This window comes from Netta rufina, assembly GCF_964035555.1.
Source record: "Netta rufina genome assembly, chromosome: Z".
NCBI classification, from domain to species: domain Eukaryota; kingdom Metazoa; phylum Chordata; class Aves; order Anseriformes; family Anatidae; genus Netta; species Netta rufina.
This window is the reverse complement of record NC_140126.1, coordinates 24,485,936-24,511,827: the sequence shown is the minus strand read 5'-3', so window position 1 is coordinate 24,511,827 and position 25,892 is coordinate 24,485,936. Positions and strand designations below refer to the sequence as shown.

Here is a 25,892-nt window from a genome sequence, read left to right as displayed (position 1 = left end):
CCCTAACCCCCAGCCTGACCCTCCCCTGTCCCAGCTCCATGCCGTTCCCTCGGGTCCTGTCGCTGTCCCCAGAGAGCAGAGCTCAGCGCCTGCCCCTCCGCTCCCCTCCTGAGGGAGCTGCAGGCCGCCATGAGGCCTCCCCTCAGCCTGCTCTGCTCGGGGCTGAGCAAACCAAGGGGCCTCAGCTGCCCCTCATACATCTTGTCCTCTAGTCCCTACACTATCTTCATAGCACTCCATTGGATGCTCACTAATAGCTTAATGTCCTTTTTGTATTCTGGTGCCCCAAACTGTACAAAGTAAATAGTGTACAGTAGTAATCAAAGAGCCTGAAAAGACTGAAGACTAGACAGCTAACAGCTGCATATTAAAAGCCTGGTGTGAATGGGTAGAGTGAAAACTGACAAAATTTAAACTGCAATAGTCCTTGCATAAAAGCACAAAACCTTAAAAAAAAAATAAATTTCAAAAATCAAATAAAAGGAGAAAAAGAAAGGATAAGAAAAGAAGGGATAAGAGGTCACGATGAAAGATCAACTACTCACCACATAAACACTGAGTAGACACCAAAGCTATTACGGTAAGAGAAGAGATTAAAAGAGCTTGGCTTGTTTAGCCCATCAGTTTGAAAGCTGGGGCAGGATATGATTGCTGTCCCCCAGTGTGCAAAGAGGCGAAAGAGTAAGGAGAGAAGAAACAGCATAGCATTGGCCTAAGAAGAAGTGGCACACATGGCTGTCAAAATGTTTAGGCTGGGATCTGGAAAATGACTGCAAGTTTTAGATGAGTGAAGTTTTAGGACAACTGTAGTAACAGCTACTACTACTTACTACTAAGATACTGCTTTAAAATGGAGATGAATCAGATTAGAAAGGTATTCTGAAAGCAAGGGATCGACCTGACACCCACTTGGACAACATGGTTGAGGAATAAAATTAGAATATATTTGAACTGGTTCATTTGTAATTTGTTCATGAATTTATGACACAGAAATTTTAACTACCAGGCATTCAAGAACTAAACTTTGTTTTTCTGAAGATCATGTTCCACCAAGTATGTTATACTTGCCCCTGAGAATACAAGGAAGCACAATGAATGTATCCTGAATTAATCCTTATTTAGATAAATCATCATTACAAACACGTGATGTGAATTACTTCCTGATTAATTCTTAGAGAACCTGAATATAAGAAACAGGTACAAAATTATTTATCCCATTGGCTCAAACAAAACAGTAGAGTAAAATGACTGATAAGTCAGTTCTGATTCAAATTATTTTTCAAAATTACTAACAACATGCATCTTCTCTCTGTCAAATAGGATGCAAAATGTTTTCTACTTCATTTACTTGTAGGTAGCTTACTTTCTATTCACAATCAGCCAGTCCCGGATATATGTCTGAACACAATCTCTGACATGTGAATCCAGTTCAACCCTGTGGAAAAAGCAACACATAGTAAATATATTAGTAACTAGATCATGCCTTAAGGACAGAGAAATTTATCAAAACATGCTGTTCAGATAAAGGCCTCACTATTAGTTCTCTCCTGTATGTTTATTTATTGCTAAGCTATTGTTTGAGTTTTAAAGAATATGTGTACTGTATGAGTACCTTATGCAGGTTTTGGTTGCTGTGTTTATAAATTAACAAACATACATTTAACAGAGATAACCACTTGCCATGAATATAAGACTGGTGTTGCTATACAGTACTGCAAAATAAAATAGTGTACCAGGTACCCATCTTTGTGTTTTTCCAATAGAGATATTTTTCCAGAGGCCTCAGCTCCTGTACTCTTGCAAATACATATTTGTAAGACTTTGGTATAACTTTCTTTCTCATGGAAATGGAGAAAATTGCAGAAATGGACCTTAAATATTTAATCAGACAGCTCAAAAAAAACCACACGTGAGATATGAAAATACTTCACAACTTTGTGATTCAGAAATGTCTCATCTAATGTAGAAAGTTGTCAATGCTGCCTGAGAGGCTGGATACCTATTGGCACTGAAATATTATAAGCTATAGTCAATGTTAGTGGTCATGAACATGCTATCATGATGTTGTAGCACAATTACCCCACCTCTATTCTGAAGAAAGTTAGTGACCTGTACCAAAACTGAATGTTAGCACTTTCCACCCAGTGCTCAAACAGATTTGCAGCCCAGGCTGGGTAACAACGGAGCGGGGTTGAGACCACCCTGTGCCACGAGTGGGCTGAGGCAGCACGTGTTGACTTCCTGCATCAGAAGAACATGCTTTTGTCAGCAGCCTGCACAGATGAGGGTAACCTCATCTGGTTGGTGGTGTCTGCTTCCTGCTTTCGGCACAGGAAGATACCAAAAGCTGCATTGCCTGCATGCAGATTTCCAGTGTATGCCCTTCCCAAGCGCTCACCTCCCTCCCTAACATGCCATGCATCCTTGACCAGGATTTTCCATGTGGTGTTAATATCCATAGTGGCAGTGTAAATGGCTAAGCAGGGTGCTGTTGTATAAAAAAGTCAGCTGAATACAATTTTGTTGCTACTGTCTCCCCAAGCTATGCCACGGATGCCTTTAAGTGTTTTTTAATACCACTGTGGTGGGAAAAAATAACTGCTGTTTTAAATAACAGTTATACTGGGAGACGGTCCTGGAAATGTGTGTGTATGGGAATCATTTTCTCCTTTAAAATCAAGTTGAATAACAACTTGAGTTGCTAATAACAATAATTTCACTTACTCACTTGCTGTGAATAACAATAAACTTAAGTTGCATATTTTTTTACTATTTTCATCCTGTCTTCCTGTCTTATTAGTAGTGTATTTATATACTGAATGTGAACTCCAAGCATCAAAATATTGTCTTTTGATATCTGTTCTCTTTCCCCAGCTACAAGAAAACATGAGTTCATAAGAAAGTCTAGAACATTTTCTATGAGTGACTTCATGTGCAACTTTAAGTCAAAATCACATTTTGTGCAAATTTTACAAAATCTCATAGGATCTTTATGATTCAAAGAGCTCTCAGGATCTGCATGATTAGTGTGGCATCTTCTCTACCACTTTCGCTCTTCTGAGCTTCCTGAGAGTTAGATTAGGCCGGGAAGGAATTTTCAGGCTGAGAACCTACCTAGGGGAACTCAGCTAGTCCACAGACAGTGAAAGTCACCTGAATTGTCAGTCCCACTAAGCCTCATCATGTTTGGTGTGCTGAGCAGAAAGCAATGAAGGGATATGGTTGTAGTATAGGGCTCTAACTCATACAGATAGCTGGTATAAATTAGGACAGGCTGTTACATCCCATGCAGGAGCAGAGGGGGATGCATGTCTGCCCTGAGCCAGGACACCATAAGCTAAGCCTGTTCATGCCTTCAGCACTCAGGTTCAGCACAGCAGAGGAGCCAAGCTGTGTCCCAAACACTCCTACACAGTTAGCCATCTTTGCAAACACAACAGCTTGGGGCTAAACTGGTGCTGAGTTCAGGTTTATCTGGCTCTTGCTGCTTGCAAACCTTGCTACACCTTTGTGGTTCTACTCAAGGGTAACATTTACAGCCATACAATCCATGGAGAGTATTTTGCATACAGTGCACAGGACTCTCCTAAACCACAGAAGAAAATTCTCCAACACAGTGCTTTTCCTCATTCTGAAAAATTCTTTTGCTCATATCTTCCTTGTTTATCAAACCAGCATTAGTATTTCCAGGATAGATAAGTACCAGTATCAACTCATGCTAACTATTATAATTTAAAAACCATTGAAAATAGTGTAAAGCTTCCTAATTATTTCAGTGATATATACCTGGGCCCAGAATTGACTTCTACACTAGAAATTGACAGTTTTTTTTTTTTTTCTTCCCCCAAACTTTCTGAATATTAAGCAAGGAAGATGCTGAGAAAAAGATGCCTAGTGATCTGATCAGTGCCATGTAACATGTAGCTCGTGGGAAAGAAAAAAAGGGAAAAAAAAAGCTTGGTCCTGTGGTTACTACATGATCAAAATCAACCTCCACCTCCAAGAGTCACAGCTATAGAATTGTTTTTTATCCTAGCCTCCTGCCCTTCTTCCCTCTTTGTCCTGGTCTACCCCTACCTCCCATCTGCAGCTACCAGCCAGAGCAGGAAGTTGTCTAAGTTCTTGCATAACTTTAACTGTGACAACAGGCCTAACAGAATCAATGACAAAGTTCAGATGTTTAAAGCTGAGCATGTACATGATGGCTGGATGGATAGCAGAGTGAGGTGTCTGGACCAATATCTTTATGCTCAAAACTATTTTTAAACCTGCAGCATTTCAGAGAGAGACAAAGTCTCCTTACCCATCTTCTGGCATAGAAGGTTGTAAAGTCCTGCACTCTTTGGGTGTAAAGACAACGTCCAAGTCATCTTCAGGAAAATCACCAAGTTCATGTGCCAGTTCTGAGTCCAAGTTGTTCAGCTGCATCATTAGGAAGCCTTCAAAGTCTAGTGGGTCTACTGCGTCATAAAAGGAAGGCTAAAGAAAGAAAGAAATAACTTTGTTTTAGTAACAGAGGTATTCATAATAGTGTAACTTGGGCTTCCTTATTTAATTCTTGTCATTGTCCCATTTTTGTTAAAAATAAGAGCTATCTCGCCTAATGTAGTGTGCCATTGCATTGAATGCAGGGAAAAGTTGCTAACAAAACATTTAGCTATAAAAGAAATGATGAAACAAAGAAAGAAAAGATTTAATGTAAAACAAAAACAAATGATTAAAAAAAAAAAAACAACAAAAATCAAACAAACAAACAAACAAAAAAAAACAACAAAACAGCTAAATCCATATTTGCACCTATTTGCACCCACAGATATACTCTGCTGGATCTCTGTGAAGCATACCCGGTCCCTCTTGTCCAGTCTATGGTGTTCATCGGAGTGATAGAACTAGCAGCAGAAAGTAGGAAATAAGGGCAAGGCAACCAACATGACAGTGGCCAGCATGCAGGGAGTTGCCAATGGACTGAGCCACGTGTGATGAAAGGCACTAGAAATAACAAGACTAAGGCAGTAAGTCCGGTAGGATACACCGAGCTAAATGCCAGCACCATGGCTGCCATCACTAAGATGCCTCTCAATTGGGGTGTTGTGCCTGAAGGGTACTGGCCATTAGAAATGCTATGTGCTTACAGCTCCAAAGTTGAGGGCAAGATTTACTCAAAATAAGAAGAAATTATTTTCCTTCTCCGAATGTTGTTGGTTTTAAATTGTTTGGGATTTTAGTTTTACTTGAGTTTTAATTTTATTGGATTTTTCAACAGTTAGTAAAATAACTATACAACATATTACATGGAACTACTGAAGTAATTATTACAAACCTTAGATAACCACCATTTCTATGGCATGTGGCATTGAACCTTGATAGAGAACAAAAGTATTTGATTTTATTTTATCAGCCATTCTTACACAGAACATTCAATCCACAACAAAGTTCAAAAAGTGGAAGCTCTGCCACTTGTACATGCTGTGAAACTGTCTGGCTCTTTTTATTTGGTTAGTCTCAAAAACAGAAGCAGTAAACATTTTTTGATATCATATCTAGAATTGTTACACATAAATGTAACTTCATATATTACTGTTGATATATTTTTCCATTTGTATATAAAAACGACATTTATTTTCACTTTCTATATGGTCAATAAAAATAGATTGTATATGTGTAGAAAATAAAATATCTGTCTAGTTGTGTGCAGAGACCAGCATCTCATATTACTGTCTTGACGAGTAATTAAGAGTTCTAAAAAGTACAGATTTAGAAAACTCTGGTTTATGTTTTGTGAGTTCCAGAAAGGCCATGGATACCTAAATGCAGTAATATCAATGAAATATAGTTAGAGCATTAAAACAATAACACTGAAATACCTATTTTTTGGCTAAAATTCTTCCTCCTAGTAGATAAGGTATCTAATCATCCTTGACTGTGAAGAACAAGTATATACAACTCTATAGCACCAGCTAACCCAAACACACTTCACACAATGGCTTTCTGAAGCTTCCAACAATAGTTAGTCTGAAACTTGATAAGATAATCTATCTCTATGGTTCTGTTAATGGGGTGTGGGGAAAATAAGGCACCTGATGTCCCTGATAACAATACTGCCGTTATATGCAATGTTACTGTGACAATTGTCTCATCCAGGGTATAGTCTCAAGCTATTCTCTTTACGTTTCCGTCTTCTTCTCCACAAATAAAGTCTGCAGGTCAAAACCATGAAGTTTTCACTCATTATTACTGAGACCTACTCATGGAAGACTCTCATGGGAGTTGGCTGGATTTTCACCCGAGTATGAATTTATTTCTTTCAGTGACAGTGTCGTACCCAGGAATTTTATCTTAACAGGACAATGAAGAATTCTGCAACTTATGAAAAGTACAAAGGTGCACAGCAGTAACAAAGGTCTGGGTAGCTCTGAAATAAAATGGCTCACGCGTACCATGCCACATCACATCAGTTACTGTAGATAAGGAGATGAGTTAAAAATGGTTAGTGGTATAACTACAAATATTGGAGGCTTATTAGCATTCTGGAAACTTAAGTAAGGAATTTATTCAGCTAATGAAAATCCAAAAACATAACAGAAAGTGAAGCATATTTTGGAGAAATACTCTAAAAACATCTAGGAGATGCAAAGAATTTTAAACATTTTTGAAAAATAGATGTGGCAAATGATGCTGTGGAGACCATTGAGCACACCCCAAAAAACCCACATATTCCTCTTTTATAGGGAAACTACAGTGGTCTCTACATGAGCGAAGTGTTAGAACTTGCCCATCTGCCTGTACATTTAAATGATCTATTGAATTCTCTGAAGCCAGTTTTGGAAAAACATTTTTTGCTCTTCTTACCCAAAAGGAAAACCTAACACTGACTGGGTATACTGGGTCAACAGTTATGAGTAAATAGGAATCTTTATTAGCTATTGACTTTTCATTAATAGTTCTAGGACTATTAATGTCCTAGGACTTGAATAGTCCTTGAAGCTCATTTACTGTACTGTCTTGCTAGTAGGTAAAACATTATGTGTTAATGCACAAATATATATTAGAAATCTGTACAAAAATAATTTGCAAAAAATTAAAGCAAAACACAGTTTAAATTATATATATATATAAACACATATTATGTCCTTTCAGTTGCTGAAGATGTAGTGTAGTGTTTTGCATGCAAAATAATGTTGCTTATTGCAATCTAATTTTCAATTAAGCATTGCATTTCCTTTCAGATACCACACTTTGTCATTCCAACAAGTCAAATACATCACAATTCATTATGTCTTGTAACTTTTTCTAGATGAATTGATAGTAATAATCTTTAATTAATGGAACTGTGCGTTTTTGACTATTGTGAATGAGATACAAATGGAAAAGATGGTGGAAAAGGTAAATACAGATGGACGGTAATGGTCTCCCTAACTGTGCAAATTATCAAAGGAAACAAGGAGAGATACTGTTTCAATCCAGAAGCCTACACTCGTATTCACACATCACAGAAGTGTGCAAAACAATCATTCTACTACTACTACTACAAAAAAAAAAAAAAAAAAAGCCACAAATCATTACTACAAACATACCTTTTTAAGGAGGATGGACTAGAGGCATGGAGATTGCAACAGCGCACAAAATGGCAGCTACGGTGCAATACCCAGGAAATGAAATGTTACTGAGTTTCTTAAGAGCAAAAGCAACTTTATGCATGCAGAAGAGAACCCAGCCTCCACTGTCAGAATAACCACAAAGAACAAGTTAAAGCACACCACAGCATTTCAGATTAAGGAAGTGAGCAGTGGCGGAGTGGCGAGAGGCCCTGACACACAGGAAGTAAACGCTTACATCTAGTGTTTTTCATTTTTCCACAATCACTGGTGCATAGACACTTTTTCTGCTCCTACTTATTGAGTCTCATCAAAAAAAAAAAAAAAAAAAAAAAAAAAAAAAGTCTTTCTCTTTCTCTCTCTCTCTCTTTTTTTTTTTTTTTTTTTTTTTTTTTTTTTTTTTTAATGGCATAGCATGTTTGCAGAATCCCCGTCTTCCTGAAATGCAATTAAGAAAATCTGGTATTTTTTCCCTTTGTCATAAGGGCAATGTCATATAGTCTGATTTTGGGGGAGGGGAAAAGGATTAACTGTGGAAGACCGAATTTGGAGCCACATAACCATTGACTCAGGTCTATGCCAATCAGGGCACACTTTGGCATTTCTCACTTAGCACACTTACTCAACATCACTGAAAGGCAGGCTGGCATGCTGTCTCTGCTGCTAGCTCTGGGAACTGTGAAATAAGCCATGCTAGCTGAGCCTCCACCTTTCTTTTAATTTTTTTCTTGTTGATCTCCTTTTGCAAAACATCTGTGGCCACCACACAATGTGTTTAGTTGGTTGTGGAGTTGAACATTTCTGGCAAGACAAAGTAAGGCTGTTATATATTCCAACACTATTTAACTTTGATTCTCAGTAGTATGCAGAACGACTATTTCAGGCTCCAAGGACCATTCCTAGTTCTTTTAAGTGTGTAATATCCTCAACTTTCCAGGGAACATTTTTAACAGCTTGAGGCAGAAGACAGGTGAAATAAAAATGGCTTAAGATTACAAACTTGCACATAGAAGACAAACCCAGAACTTACCAGATGAAGAGTAGAAAAGCCAGGTGTGCTTAAACTTCGTTGACAGAACTGTGCAAAGCCTGGTTGGAGAGTAAATTGCTTTCTTATTTCTGCAGAGGAGTACCTTTAATTAAGCAGAGAAAACCCCTATAATTACAGTTATACACACACATATGTCAAATCCTACACTTCATCCAATCTAGCCTCATGTCCCAGTGTTTGGAAACATCTTTTGAGTATGTCCTAGACTCCTCTTGTTTTTTAATTCCCACAAATCTCAAAAACAAACAAACAAACAAACAACAACATTTGCAGTCCTAAGTAATTAATATTCTGACTCTCTTTCAATGCATTTATATCATTATGTATCCTTGCAACTGGGAAGGATTAAGCAAGAAAGAATTACCTTGCCCTTAAGTGAAGTATGACTGCAACCTGTGGCAGTGATACCTGCAGATTTGTTTCTGTAAAAAAGAATTAAAGAATAACAGAGCAAAGAAAGAAGAATGAACATCAGAGAGGAATATATTTTAATGAGCTAGTAACTGACCAATGTATAAAATTAAAGTAGGACTGCTCATTGAACAGTGTAAGCACAGATTTATTCTAATAGTGTCATCTGTTCTGAACAACACAAGAGAAACCCAAGTATGATTTTAAAATACACTCTGAACTGTGACAGCTGAACATTTGAGGAAAAGACAACTTAAGTGGTAATTAATTGATTTCAATGGGAACAAAAAGGCCAGTCCTGAGTTCTTTGGAAATCCCAGAGTGGTAATACAGTTGCATATACCCAGAGTGCAAAACAGAGTAGCTTGCTCATTCTTTGAGGAAATAAATCGATAAATATTTAATATTATTTAAGACTAATCAGACATGAAGTGATAACAAAACATTTACAATATATTTCTCCATGAATATTCAGGACAAGACTTTAAAAAAAAAAAGAGGCAATTAAGCAGATTCCAGCCCTGAACAAAAACGTTCTGGCAGCCAGCCTACCAGGACAACTAACACTCAGACAGGAAAACACAGAGGCAAGAAGACCTTCTCTTCTATATGAGACTCTCTTCCAAATACAGCAAGCATTCATAGGTGTCTTCGAACTACCAGATGCCACAGTCTCCTTATTTCGTGTGCACTTTCTCTCCTCTTGGTTTCCATGACTGCTTGACCTACATGTATTCTGCTGCATGTAGTTTCTGGCTACTGCTGTTGCTCACACGTATGACAAAAAAACAATTTTTGCTGAATGCAGTTATACTCTTGTTAAGGGACAGGCATCTCACAAAAGATATTCACATTTTTGGCCTTATTTCCAAAGTATAGATGCATAAGATGCATAACTAAGAGTAGGTGCATGGAGGTCAAGGCCTGGCATGAATGGGGTCATGACTACACTATAAAGGCAGCAGCAACTGCAGACAGAGCAAAGCCAGAGTTACAGAGAAAAAAAAAGGATCCATTTGGAAGAGAAATTCCTTGTCAATACTGGTATCCCAAATCTCAGGAAGGACAATTTTTTTTTTTTTTTTTTAAGGTGATTCAATAGTTATATAAGAAAGAAGCCATGGAGGGAGAGTAAGGAAGTCTGCAGATCTCCTCATTATTATTGCCCTGTCTTGAAAAGCAAATCTATTTGTATATCAAGGTTATTTTTTTTTTTTTCATCTTCCCACTACAGACAATCTCTGATTATGAATGTATGTAACAAAGCATAAAATAAACCTCAGATTATTAAAAAATATTATTTTCCTTTGAACAGAGTAAGTCAGTTTCTATCCCATGCAGAAATACCTGTTACTGATGTAAATAAAAGTCTAGTGGCAGATGTATTCATAAACCTGTGTTACAGTGTATTGCAGAAGCTGCTGCTAGGAAAAAAAATTAAAATAAAATAAAATAAAATAAAAAGTTACACCAGTTACGGGGTCATTTTTGAAAAGGAAATGGTATGAACTTTCATCCACAAAAGAGGAAGCCTGCATGTGGACAGAGGGGCTAATTTGCTGTCTGGTAAAAGCCTGTACAAACCCAGCTAACTGAGAGGAAACAAGTTTCTCAAAATTAGTTCCAGAGGCCCCCCAATATGCAAAAGAAAGAATTTGCAAAATAAATTGCTTCAACTGAAGAATAAGCCCATAATCTATAAAGGTGAATTTCAAAAAGTTTAAGAGTAGTTTAATTGATTGATTTCACATTTTTCTTATCTTTGAAGGAAGAATGAGAGAAGAAATACAGTCATAGTTACAGAAGACAGCAGGTTTGTTTGATCTGACACAGAAAAGATGGGCAGGATCTAATGGGAATAAGTAGAGGAAAGACACAGCTGCTAAGAGCCATTAAACCCAAGGTACAAGTCAGCTACCCAACATGGAGAAAAGGTGGGTGCTACAATCAGAGATTGGCATGGAGAGTTTTGAAAACCTGAGTACCAGGCTGGGGAGAGATGGACATTCTAGAGCCCCTTCATGATTATTTGAGTTCTCCATTTTTGGGAGGACTCAAACAATCATGGATCAGTCAGCTTGTCTCTGACACTCAAAAAGATAGCAAAGCAAATTACTGGGCAATCAACTGATAACCATCTGGAACTGGTCCAGGTCCCAAACTATAACCTCCAATCGAAGCACGGGCCATGAAATCAATTTTAATCATTAATCACCATAACAATGCCTGTTTATTATTAGCCTGACAAAGAATTGCACAGTGAGCAACTAAAAGTTGTGTAGAACCCCAAGGTCTGAAAAGTTTGTGATTTATTGGTATAGAAAAGAAAAATTATATAATGATGATTATGGATTTATCAAATGGCAGTCATATGAAGTTTTGTAATACTTTTCTCTGAGTTAACTGGTTTCAGTAAGGCTCTTGTTAGTATCTCTCATGGCATTCCCATAAGCAAATTAAAGACATAATGTCTAGATGGAATCAACTCAACTGTTTCCAAACTTGGTTAAAAAAATTCAAACAAACAAACCAAACAAAAAAAACTACCCCCACTCTTATTCAAGGTGTAGTCATCAAAAGTTTAGAAGAAGATTGTGAACAGATTTCAAAGAATGTACTGTAAGTGAGTAATTTCTCTTCAGCCTATCTCCAGCCTACTATTTTATTCAAGAACACAGATGATGGTATAGATAACATAGTAATGAAATTCATGGATGACATCAGACTGGAAGAAATTGTAAGTACTGAAAAAGAGGGCTATACTTAACATGATCTCACATTTAGAAACTGTCTAATCAGCACAATTAAATTCAATAAGAATAAATGTAAAACCCTAAATGTAGGAAGAAGAAAGCCCATCAAACACAGAAATACAAAAACGGAGATGAACTGTCTAAATAAATAACCACGCTGCAGACAATCTGAGAGAGAAGACCAAGCCACTTATTAACAGAGTACTAAAAGTGCAGAAAAAAGGGGAAGTTTTTTCTATTTACATGTATTTAAGCCAATGACAGTGTTAAAGCTGATGTACACACTAAGAACACCTCAGAGGAATATGCAATCACATTGAAAAGGCTCCAAAAGAAAGCAGTGAGAATGCTTGATGTTTTGTGAAGGATGATCCACCTGGTAAGACTGAAAAAAGTGGTGTCCAGATTCCAAAACAGATGAGTGAGGGGAGACGGAGCAGTTGTCCCCAACTATGTTAAGGATAGCAAACCATAAAGAAAACAGTGAGCAATTCATGTCCATTAATGAAAAAAAAAGTAATCTTAAACTAAAATACAAAATGTTTAATAAGCAAATGGGAAAAATATTCCCACTTCAAAGGTAATGGGACACTGGAAGAAGCTATCTGGTGATGCCACAGTGATGAGAGCATACTGGCACTGCAGTGAAGACTACCAAGAACTAACAAGAGGCAACAGCTAAGCAGCTGCAAGCCTTTTACAGAGCAGAAGTGGCACCAGCAGCATTAACAGCTGCTACAGCTCTAACAGCTCTACAGAGCTATCATTTTGGTACGTGTTCCCCTCTTCCCTTCCTCCTCCTCCTCCTTCCTTCTTCCCTCCCTTCTACTCCACTCCTTTTTTTTTTTTTTTTTTTTCCTTAGGAGAAAGCCGCCTGAAAAATAAAAGTGTAGATTTGAAGGAGTTTTTTTTTTTCTTCCCCACAAAAGTCATGTTGGAATTCACAGTTAGTCAGTAGTCCCATGTTATGTTGCAAGACAGTATAAACCTAGAGAAAGATGGGAGATGATTGCAGCCTAAGGCTTTCCTGTTTTTTTTTTTTTTTTCGATCCTTGGTTGCTCCACAGTGTTGGCGTAAAATAATGTCAGTTGGAATTCATTGCTTCACTCTGTATTGATGTGTCCCTTCATGAATGATGATGCAGTACTCCTTGGTGCAAATCTTGAAAAAGCTGGAGCTCACCAGACTTTCTGAACCACCCAAATATGACTACAAGATAGCCCAAAAAATATACCAGTGCTGTTCTGCTTAATCAGATTTTTGACAGCATCTGCCTCACTCATTGATACAATCCTCTAGCAATTCTCCTGAATTGCTGAAAAAAAAAGTTGAAACATTCAACTTTTTATTGAAAAAATACTCTCCAATGCAAAGAGTACAGTTTGTATAATATATTAAACCAATACTGCAACTGATGTAACAGACTGTACCTGTGGGTTTTTAAAATTAAATCTAACTTGTAGGTCAAATTCTGAGATGTGTCTCAGTACAGAACTCATTGCAGGTTTGGGGACCTGGAAGTTTGGGGTAGTGCTTGGGCCTAGATGAGGGGTTGGGAAAGGAAGGTAACATTGTCATATACTTTCTCTCTCTAACATGTAATACTGTGGTTGAACACTGGTAACTTCTATAATTAAAATGATATGAATACACATTATGCAGGAAGCTAGTTCTGTAGTTCTTTGAAACATGTTTAAAAGAAGAGACAATAAGGATTTTGCTAGTACGGATATCATACAAAATCTTGAACACAGAATGAGGGATTTACAGAGAAAAGAAAACACAAAGAGAATAGTTTTAAAGATCATCTATTAATTGGAAAACAGAAGGTATGTAATGGGAAAAAATCTTAAAAGTATGCTTCATATACCTACCAATCCAGTTATCCAAAGAAAATTAAATATTATGTACTAGAATGGGGTATGAAGAGAAAATTTTAACACCCTGACGATCTCTGTCAGCAGATTCTGAGGAACAGTCTTCTGCAAGAGCTGCCTACATAATGTGACATCAAGAAAAGATGAAAATAAATAAATAAATAAAAAGGGACTATAAGAAAAACCTCCAAGGATGGAGAAACATTTATACGTAAATGTATATAGATGGGAGAATCATAAAGTAAGACAGTGAAAAGTTTGGCTTAACAGGTAAAGTGTTAATCCTTAGCTACCCTGAGAAGTAATCCCTTCCATCTGTTGCTGGTGCAGAAGCTTCTCAGCTAGCTTTTGTTCTTTTTCTGAGGCTTCAACACACAATTTCTCTAGTTACAACTCAAAAACACGGAACCAAAAATTCTGGAAGAGAAAAAGCTATCAAATACCTACCCCTCTTCTCCACTCCCACATACAAACACAGAGATTTTTGGGCAGCAATCCAGATCTTTAACTAGCAAATATGGGAACCTTGCTTAGAAGTTCTTCTCTTGCTGCCAGTGGAACTGCCTGTTCTTTTAAGTTTATAATTAGTCCTTAAGGCACCAGAGGCTGGCTTTGCTACTCACTGTTTACAGCAGTGGCTGATCTGAACTAGCAGCTAATTGGTGACTCAGGTAGGCTGTGCATCCTTCAGCATGCTCTTTCTTAGGGGTCTACCGCATTAAGTATGTATCAACTAAGGCAATAACGATCCTATTCAATTTGGCTGAAATTTAACCACAATCTTCCCAAAAGAGATGGTGCAGGAACGAAGAGAGAAGTCTAGGAGAGGAAATTGACTTCATTACACTGGCAGCTTGTTACATTGAAAAACAGGCAAGAGGTCACTTTTTATTTTTGTCCCGGGTCATGTATGCCATTCATTCAGTGAAGATTTTTCACTGCAGCTTGGCTTTGCTGTTTCTCCCTCAGGAAGAGACAGACATAAGCATACAAACAATAATAATACTCTACTAATAATAAATATTTTCTAATCCTAGCAGTGGAGAAAAAGGACAACCATATTTTCTTGCCATACAAAGAAACAGAAGACTTAGGATGTGGCCCTGATGAACCACGCTTTTATGTGCATTTTAATCACAATGTTCTGTGGATAATATGCAAAATATAACATTTGAGAAAAGATTGTACATTGTTGACTGGTTGCCTATTGCAATTGGAGTGTTTGTAGGTGTAACATTTCATGTGACAGTATACTGGTACCTCCTGGAAAGCAAGGTATATAAATTAATCTTACCTGTTCATTTTAGTATAGGTTTAAACTGATCATGAGAGTTTATATACTCAATACAAAATTTTTAATGAATATTTCACATGATGCTAATTAGCAATGCTAACAGAAGATAAATCTGCATGGAAACTTTTTTTTTTTTTTTTTTTTAAATGTACCCATTGGCTTAAAATCTGATGGCATTCTGCATTATGTACACAAATCTTTCATTCTGAGGGGATTAACCTCAATTCATCTAAGGATAATTTTCCATGGTTGTCTCAAGAGAACTTTCTGTGTGTGCTAAAGCTCACATTAGGGCTTCTCTAAATAGCCATTTCAACTGAGAGGGCTGAAGAACAGCGTTCTAACAAGTGTCCCCTGATCTCTACAGAAGACTGTGTGGGTATTCCTGGGCAATACTTTGTGGCTGTGCTTAGTTTTTTGTTTATACGTTTGTTCTTTGCTGAACTGTTTAAATGGCTTCCAAAATCCTGGATCATCTACAACAAAAAGGGCAATTTCAGAAACATTAGTGATCACATGTGCTAGCTTTTATACTGTGACTGAAATGTAATGGAACAGCATCAGCGTGTCCTTCTGGATTTTCATTTGTTCTACACAGTTCTACCAACTCAAAACAAGCTGATTATGGCATAAATGTAAGGATTTATCTTTCAGCTCATGCATATTACCTGAGCTTCACAAAGACTTCATTACAAAAGTGCTACTGTAATACTCATAATTTTATAAAAACCCATAATCATACTAGTTGCCATGCTTTGTTTCCACTTTCCTCCTAAATAACAATTATTAATAGTAAGTGAAAGAATGTCAGATATTAAAGATAATTATACAGAGCACTTTACAGAGCACTTTAAAGTTATTCTTGGGGAAATTTCCATTTTTTCTATGACAGGGTTGGTTATTTTGTCACTTCTTTTCTTTCCAAGACCAAGGTTGTAATTTTTATCAAGAAGGAAAGAATGTGTATTTTGTATCTTTCATGACGTACTTCAAATCAAATTCACAACATATTACAGATGAGTCTTTCATACTGCAATAATGTAATTATTTCACAAGCCAGTGGAAGAGATAATGAAAACAACATCAAACTGGAAAAAAAAAAAGAAAAAAAAAAAAAGAAAAAAAAAAAGGGTTAATATTTTGACCCCTCATTTCCTAAGAATACTGATTTGTAGAACTTTGGTGTGACCTTTCTGTGGGTGACCTTTCATTTGGTTCATGAGGAAGCAGCAGAGCCCTGCTGTGATGTTGCCAATGACATAATGTGGGACTTATGCTGATATTGTTAGACTGGCATCTTCAACTCCTCTCCTTGTGGCCTATGCTACCACAACTCACTCTGGAAGATGCTGCTGGGTCTTACTGTAGATGTAAGCTCTTTACAACCCAGTATTGATGGGAAGCTCATAATGCTGATGGTTATCTAACTTCTGCCTCTCAAATATGCCTAAAAGCAGTGATTGATATTGGAGCTGGCACTGGGATAACACATAAAAACATACAAATCTTGCCCAACCAAGCTAACACACTAGATCAGTAACAGAAACAAAATCCTTGGGTGTTTTTTTTTTTTTTTCCCCAGTTATTTCTTAGAATAAAATTTATATTTTTTTCCTTACAGCTTTAAATTTAAAGGAAAACAAAAGGATCTTCTATTAGGTCTGTGTACCTGAAAGACTTGGCACAATTTCAAGTACATGGGGAGGTACTGCCATCTTTAGAACAGAGAATTTTGATTTCAACAGAATAGAGAGCAATAACTAAGATACAAGTGAAAGACGGATCTTCTGCTCACACTCTTATAAATAAAAAAAGTCCAAAGAATTTTGCACATTAACAACAAAGATGTTAAAAATAGTATATTTTTGTATTTGCTGGCTATTGCTAGAGGTACAAATTCTATAGAAATTATGCTATACACACTCACACACACAGATTGGGATGTTGCATCATGAAAACTGCATTTCAGTTCTTAATTCATCTGTAAAATGTCAAGCTTTGGAAAAGCTTAAATGTTATTCTAACAGTGTTCTGGACATGAGATTTTGTTATTATAATGATTGTAAAGCTCAGCTCATGTGACTACTGAAATAAAATTTATTCATACCAAATCCAGATTGCTTGACTTTAGGTAAAAATATTAATACTGGGACCAGGTGTGCTAACTCTTTTATAAAAAATCTCAAGGTCATTATTATTGGAGTTAGGTAACTGCATGACTTATCACACGCAGGTATTGCTCTACAATGGTCAATAGAAAAAATGCTGTTGAAGTGGTTTTGTTTTGGTGAATTTGGCTAAACAGCTGGTTTAGTCCTAGATCTATTCTGCTGTAACTGCATTCTTGGTGGCAAACATTCAGGATGGGTATGGTATCTAGTAAGCGCTTTTCAGAGAGTGGAATTTACCTGCTGCTACAAACAATACAGTTGTCTGTTTTGTTTCGATTTGTTTTGTTTTTTTAAAAAAGAGGTAATGAAGTTAGAATAGAAATAAAGAAAACGATGCTCAACTATGCTCATGTACAATAGTTTTAATGACCATAAAGCCTAAGATAGGTTTCATGTTTTTTTTTTCTTTTTTTCTTTTTTTCTTTTTAATGAAATACAACATTAAATATTATTCTTTGCAGAAAATCATGTCTGAAAATTCAAAATACCTGGAAAGGTAAAATCAGGAATGTTCATATGTGGAAACTGGTGGATGTAAAGATGCTTCTCTTTTGCAACTTCACTTTTTTTGTATGTAAACTGAGCATTTCCTGTGCCACAAAAAACGAACCTCATCTCAGACTGCAGCTTAGACTTTCCAACACATGTAAATGTTTGAAGTCTGAGAGTGACATAAGATTTTTGAAATGGATTCTAAATGCAGCTTTTGTGCAGAGCCTAAAGTCCATTTCTTGCTCATCTTCCAGAGATAAACCAAAACCCACAGTATTCTAATCATGCAGCACAGATTATCATGTCTGGCTTAGTGACTGCACAGATATATGTACAATATAAATCCAGTCTTCAACAACTGTTATAGAAAATAGCTGTATTTTAAAGACAATTTGTATACCCAGTCAGATGAAAAGATTACCTTCCAGCTAACAACAGCTGTCAATAACATCTGTCTCTGCAGTAACAACAGTATTCTGCTTGCATGGCCAAATGTTCTCTAAAGGCTTTGTTTCTACAGGGGCTGTTTGCTGACAAGTGGCTGCTATTACCTTGGTTCTATAGCAGGCAGACCACTCCAGAAAAGGTAATCATAAAATTTAGGGTAAACAGTACAAAAGTACAAAAGTCATTAGCATCCTCAAAAAGTAGGAGAATGGCATTTTCTTACTCTTTCTATTCTACTTCCTAAAAGGTGTTTTTTTTTTTTAATATAATTTTATTTATTTTTTATTATTATTTTTTTTTTCCAAGCAGGAAATGTAGTCTTTTGCACCATAAGAAAGGTCTGTGCATTTAGTCTTTGTAATGGACAACAGGATGTCAAATCTAATAAGAGTGTTCTGAATAATCTTATCTTTGAAACAATGAATGGATACTTATAGACATTTATCTCAGCACTATGAATTTATATCCTATGGCATGATCTTGGTATATAATGTTGATCACTTTGCAAACTCACTACAGTAACTGATTTACAATCCACCTCTGTCAGAACTAACTGTTCACAGTTCCCACCAGGACCAAGTACTTCTAAAGGATTCACATGGTGTTGCATGGGCACATGTGTTTTTGCAAATTGTTTGCTTTTCATTAACTCTGTGCTTGTACAAAATCTGACAGCTTGCAATCTAATCTGAGTCTATAACATGTTTATGGGAATTTGAGAAAAACTGTATAACCATGTTCATCTTTACATGCAGTTGTCTCTCCTGTGGTCTCCAGCTAGGTTCTAGCTCACATGGTCTACAGCACAGCTCACTCCCAGGTGCAGTCTGATTGTGTGGATGCATACAGGCTCTGATATAGTTGCACTTAAATGCAACAACTATTAATTGCAAAAATTTTATATGCAAATCAGCTGATACTGGTTATATTACACATAATGACCAGCCGAACTGCACCACCTACGTTTGTCGTTTGCTCAAGTATGGCTGTAAAGCAAGTTTAGAAGCAGTGCACTGATGTAGATTTAGTCCAGTTTGACTACTCACTGGAAAGTTTCATTTCCTAGCAAAGGCAAATGAATTATCTTCAGGGCTGATGAAAAGATAAACACACAGGCATTAAGAAGTTCCCTCTATTAACTGCAGAACTACTTACTATAGACAGGATCCCTACCAAACCTGCTTTAATATTTTTAACTATATGGTAGATTTAGGTCATTGTTCCTGCAGGTTACATCTCCCCCTTGGAGTGGAAGAGTACCTGTAAACATGTCCCAAATAAGAGAGACAGGATACAATACCGAAGGAAATAGCCACCTGAGACATCTAATGGATGTTGCTTAGCCTTTCACATGCAGTGAGCAGTCATAGCTGATACAACAGGGATGAAACTGTGGTCAGAAGTCCTCCTCAATTTTTCTGCTCACTCAGATTGTCCAGAACCCAGGAAGTAGTGGGATGGGAGGTAAAGAACCTATATGCAGAGGCTACAGCAGGGATTGGCCTTTGTGAATAGCACATGAAGGAGCAGACTTCCCTGTCATCTCTCTTCTCCACCCCTGCTCTAGATGCATGTGCAATCTATTCCTTGTGCTGAATACAAATCCAGAAGACACAAAAACAATGATAACTTAAAAATAAAAATAAAGATAGGGCAAATCAGCTTGCAGTAAGTCAGGAAGAAAGGAGTGACCTTTCCTGGGAAGAAGTAATTCTTCAGAAATCAGGTTTTTCATATGTATAAAGGAAACATGTCTAAAGCCAATGAATTACGTGTTGGATGAACAGACAGTGAGGTACTTTGAGAACTGGCTGAACGGCTGGGCACAGAGGAAGCTCAGTGGCCTGCAGTCTAGCTGGAGGCCAGTAACGAGCTGTGTACCCCAGGGGTCAATGCTGCTTCCAATCCTGTCTAACATCTTCTTTAATGATCAAGACACATGGGCAGAGTGTACCCTCAGCAGATTTGCAGATGACACCAAACTGAGAGGAGTGGCTTGCTTTTGTGTACACCAGAACCTCCATGTCTTGCTGCCATCCCTCCAGAGTGACCTGGACAGGATGAAGACATAGACTGACAGGAACCTCATGAAGTTCAGCAAGGAGATGTGCAAAGTCCTGCACATGAGGAGGAACAATTCCAGGTGTCAGGACATGCTGGTGGCCACCCAGCTGGAAAGCAGCCTGGCAGAAAAGGACCTGAGGGTCCTAGCAGACACCAAGCTGAACACGAACTAGCAATGTGTTCTTGTTGCAAAGAAGGCTGGTGGTATTCTGGGCTGCATTAAGCAAAGTATTGCCAGCAGGTTGATGAAGGACATGGTCCATGGTCTGGGCATGGTCCTGGGCAACCTGCTGTAATTGACCCTGCCTGAATGTGGCAGGGTTGGACCAGATGACCCCCAGAGGCCCCTTTCAACATCAGCCATTGTGTGATACTGCAAAAAAAATGAGCTGATAATTTGATCGGTTCACACTCTACCCTGTAAACTGGGAATAGGTTACACATGCTCTGGCAATTGAGAAAAAAATGCATGTTGAACCCAGATGAAAAAATGTAAAAAAAAATAAAATTAATGAAAGGTGAAAACAGTGTAGTGATAACCTCTAAAGACAACTGCCCAAATATTTCCTATAGCCAAATTAAAAGGCTGTCAAACAAAACTAACATGCAGAAGCAAGATGATAGCCTGTTCTTTATGCTCCCTGCATGTGCAAATCAAAGCAATTTCAAAAGTCATCTTCTCATTTAATTTCATGGAAGTCTATGTAAACTGTCATTTTAATATAAACTGTTAGTAAGAAGCTGCTACACATAAGATACAAAACTTATGTACATGCCATTTTTATCTTTAATTTGTTATTACTGCTTAATATTCTCCACACAAAATATAAAACCACTTATTTCACACATGTAGTACATAAAAAGCAATCTGTTGCCATAGTAATTACAGATTATTTTTTTTTTAGCTTCTCTTAAAAGCCATACGTATATGTATATTTATGCTTTGGATCTCAGACTAATTCAGACAGATTGCTATTTGATTGTTTGAAAAAACTCTTTTGAATATAAGCTTGCAAGGGCTTATTAATCAGAGTTGTCATCACTCAGATTCCCATTGTGCAACTCATTTGAGTAAAACAGGATTCAGAGCTTTGATCAAGTGTGCTTTTCCCTTGTGACTGTCTTTCCTGAATTAGGTTGATTCAGTAAAAATGAATACAGGATTTTTAATACTACCACTGTTCTGACATATGCTCAAACAATGGTTCAGAGGTCATATTTGATAAGAAATAGATAACAAGTAGCTTTTAAAAGTTGAGAAGCCATGAATGTGTGTTTTAGGTTTACAGCAAAAACCCCATCTTAACTATTAACATACTGTTATTTTATTGAGTTTTCTATCATGCACTACTTTATGTAAAAAGCTGACTAGGAAAATTTCTGAGTTTTTGAAAAGTGCATCTTTATACTTACCACATGAGCCTGTTGTACATACAGAATATAAAAGAATTGAGGATCTCTCTGCAGCTTATTGAATATATTTAAAATAAAATGAACAAAAAAATAATGAAAAGAAATATCTCGGCCTATACAATGAAGTCTGGAAAACTATTCTAAGTAATTATCAGTTTATTATATCCATTCAGTAAGAGTTCTATTGAAATTCAATCAAAAAATACATGCTTCAATCCTATCAAGGTGATGCAGTGAACAGAAATCTGCTGTCAGAATAGGTAGGAAATGGCCTGTTCTGCCACTGGAACCATTCTGTGCTGTACCTGACCCCTCTGCACTAGGCTTTGCCATTTAAGGTAATTTCTTCTGAACCTTCAGAGATAAGACTCTGTACAATACAAGAGGTTAAGCTGGCTTTATTGTGTCAGGTAGGAGTAACTTTAATGTATTGTTGTTATTAGTGTAGAGTTCATGGTACTATTTGAGAATGAGATAAGGTTTTGACTGTAACCTTAAATTTTATTTTTAATAGGATTTCTTGAGCCAAAGGTTTGCCTTAATTTATATATTTTTTAAATATAGATCTACGACTCTAAACTCATCCTTAAGTATACTTCTTAAAAAATAAAAAATTAAAAAAAAAAAAAAAAGTTTGGCAACTGGACAATTTCAAGAGCACAGAAATTAAATGGTAGGACTAAATACTGATAATGTTTTGTATCACTCACAAATGCAAACATCGGTGGTCTGCAGAGAGAGTTCAGAAACATGTCTATTGCAAGGGTTTTAAATGCATGGGTCACATGACGAAGTTAAGTGATATGTTAAGGGGTTGTAGTGCTGCTCTTGATATAGCTTTCTGTTTTGTAATGTATCTGTTGAAATGTTTTGATTGTTCAGGTAGGTGCCTAAAGCATAATTTTATTCACTTGAAGTCAAAACAAAGTACTACTACTGAAAGATCTATGTGGAAGATAAAATAATAAACTATACTAGCTAAATAAAAGTAACAAAAATAGAAATTTCTTTAATGAATGTTATGTTTATCCTAACCCACTGCTGAGGCAAGCTGCTTAAAATTCAGCTTATATTGCCTCTCAGACATACATTGCTCAATTGCTACATGTTAGAGCCCACACTTTTGCCAATGATTTCTTTCTTCAGCAGAATTGCTTTCTTCAGCACTTTAATAATTTTTTTTAATCAATTTTCTTGGTTTCTGGTTAGAAATTTTGTGATTGAAAAGCAGAAACATTTACAACATGCAGTCCAGGTACCTTTAAGTTATTATCTAGGAGTTACTCAATTCAGCATGGACAAACAACTTTTTCATGTTCCATGGTGGTTTCTGAAAACTTTGTACCCCCAGCACTCTCAGACAGCACCAAAAACATCTCCCAGTAGTGCACAGTTAGGAGGGTTTTATTCCCCTTCCTTTGCCTTGTGCAGGAAGCCATTTGGAAAGACACATATAGCTTATTTTCTTTTAAGTGATACCTTTATACATTCTTTGAAATGAAGTCTAAGTTGTAAACAAATTTAATTTCTCATGTAACAGTAATAAATATTATTTGAATAGGATGTTTTCTGTGGTCTTGCTCAGTTTTCAGCCACTCAGCTCTAGGTAGTACACAAGTAGGTTTTAAGAATGTTGCCTAGCATGAGGGACACTAATTTAAGGGCTTGCTCCTTCACTCTGCATATAAGATGAACATTGTTATATATGAAAGTTATCCCATTAAAACAGAAGGAACTACTCACACATGCGTGCATTAAAAACACATGTGCAAGTCTTTGCAGGATTAAAAAAGGCAGGAAGCAACAGGTTGGGGCAACAAACACAGGATGGGTGGAAGGAAAAATAAAATGATAGGAAGATGTGGTTATGTGGGTTATGTAGGTTGCATATGAAGCCTACAAATCCGTACTTATTTTAAAGCCTGATTTTAAAGTTTGACCTTATTTTAAGCAATTGTGATGCTTGTCATGTAATAGTCATTCCTGAAGCATCTGCAACCCCCATTGCACATGATCAAGGACTCATGCTAACTTTAAATCATGACACCAGAGCACTAACACAACATTTTGGATTATGCCAGTGCTATTTTTTTTACAGAACTTTGGTCAGCACAGCTTTAAGATGGTTGCATATCTATCATGTTTTCCACAAACACAAAAGGCTCACCCATAAGATCATGGAGACAGCCAGTGTTGTTGTACTTAGGAACCAGTAAAACTCTACTGGTCCTCGCTGAAAACTGTATAGCTTAGTCAAGCCACTGGTGAGAGAAAGAGCAAGAAAGAGAAGAGCTTGCATATGTATTTGTAGTGGATGGAGAGTAATTATACAGACAATGTAATAGCTCTTGTAAATGATGCCTTGCCAGTAATGACCAACTTTCATTAAGAGTTGTATTTTGAAGAAGTAAGCTCAGGAACTCTGAAGAAAGGGGAACACAATTTTATAGCTGTAGAACAGCCTTTTGTGCACAGACAAGTAAATTATTTAGACAGTGACTTTATATTCCTCTTATTTTGAAGATTCAAAAAAAAAAAAAAAAAAAAAAAAGAGCTTCTTGTGAAACATACTACTCTACTGTCAGTAAAACAAACCGAGGGTCATGCAAAAATGGCCTGGTCCTTCTGAAGAAAGGGAAACATGATGTTCTGCTAGCAAATACACATAATTCCTACCAAAGTGTAAAAGAGAACATTCTTTCTTGCCAAATAAACATGCAGGTTGTTAAAATGGAATTGCAGCCAGAACATGATGAGTAACATATTTGAGCATTTGACTTACTACCAAAAATACTGAATATTTTGCTATCAGATCAAAATAAAAATAAATAAAAATAAAATCCAAATGGTTTAATTTAACAACAGTTCTTACTAGTGAAACTTTTGTCAGCCCTTGTAAAACAATGCCAGATTAATTGGTAGTACTGCACTCCTTTGCAAGGCTTTAGTCACACAGACATACAGTGACCATCACCACAGCTGGGAAAAGCTGCCAGAAAGCTGACCCTAAAAATAGGAAGAAAAAAAATAATCCAAGCCCTCTAAATCCAAGCCAGTTACAGTATATTCAAACAAGCTTCCAAATGATCAGAAAACACGGCAGGACCCTGCAGGGAACCACTCATCTGATGGCTTCTCAATATGATATCTCACCCTTGTGTATGTTCCCCATAAATTTAAAATGAATTCTCAAGGGACAAGGAAAGGTACACTGATGTGTACTCTGCCATGGGAAAGGCATATCGCAGTGGAGCTAATTTTATCCTCTGTAACTGAAAACCCAAGTCTTCCAATAAATTGCCGGGGAGGTGGAATTTCTGTGCATACTTTTCTCTCTGGCTCAGAGATTGGCCTTATCCTCAGTTTATACATGTATTACCATTGTGCTATTTGCTCTTTTACGTGTCAGCAAACTCAGTTACCTTGTACTTACATCAACACCCTGGAAACAGAGATTTTGTCTCAAACAACAATGCTCTTGAAAAGCTGGCCCGTGTTTCCCTTTAACAGTGTGAAAATAATTGTCTTGCTTTCCTACTGCTGCTGCAGAGCAGAGACCAGCTGAGAGTCACCACTTCCCTGGGAAGAGACAGCAGAGTCTCGCAGTCTGCAAGCTCAGAGTTTGGTGTTCAACAGCTAACTCACCCACTCGATTCAACGGGGGAGAGAAAGATACATTTATTTCTAATCAGAAGGATTTTTTCTTTTCATAGATGAAAGGGTAAGAGGGGAAAAAAAAAAAAAAAAAGCGCACGGGGGGATACTACCGCAGTACGGACGCCCTACATAAACCCTCCTTTTGCCAGGTGCGACGCTTTCAGCCTCAGATCTTTTTGCCGCTGCGTGCGGAGAGGAGAAGGAGGAGAAAGAGGAGAAGGAGAGGGAGGAAGAAGAGGAGCCCCCACCTGCCCTCGGCAGGCTCGGGGGCGGCGGCAGAGCCCGGCTGCCAGCGGCGGGCAGGCGGCTCCGCGGCCGGGGGGCTCCGACCCGCCCCGTCCCGTCCCGTCCCGTCCCACCGCGGGGGTCTCTCTCTCACCTGTTGATTTTCAGGGCAAACGCCCTCCTCTCTGCGGCGGGCAGAGTCGCCATGCGGCCGTCGAGGAGGGCAGAAGCCGGCTGCACGCACGTCGGGCGCCTGGGTTATTACTTATTATTATTATTGTTATTAATGCTACTACTTATTGCATGCTGCGGGCTACGGAGCCGGCGGCCGTCTGACAGCTCTTGGGTGGCAACTTCCGCATTTACCTTCCTTACCGAAATCGGCCCCAGTGGGAGGGCTCTGCCGCTCCGCACCGACGGCTTCTCGCCCCGCTCCCCCGG

At 37.6% G+C, this 25,892-nt stretch overlaps 1 protein-coding gene across 1 annotated transcript in view; it reads right to left on the bottom strand.

Moving 5' to 3' along the window:
* DOCK8 (dedicator of cytokinesis 8) overlaps positions 1–25,658 on the bottom strand; it is a gene marked incomplete at its 5' end in the record, with an annotated part of 92,617 nt that extends 66,959 nt beyond the window's left edge. The window contains 4 exons of the mRNA XM_084305083.1: positions 1,364–1,435; positions 4,304–4,479; positions 8,626–8,728; positions 25,606–25,658. Of these exons, the coding sequence (XP_084161209.1) occupies positions 1,364–1,435; positions 4,304–4,479; positions 8,626–8,728; positions 25,606–25,658 (404 nt within the window). The remainder of the gene's footprint in view (positions 1–1,363; positions 1,436–4,303; positions 4,480–8,625; positions 8,729–25,605) is intronic.
* Between the last annotated feature and the right edge of the window lie 234 nt (positions 25,659–25,892).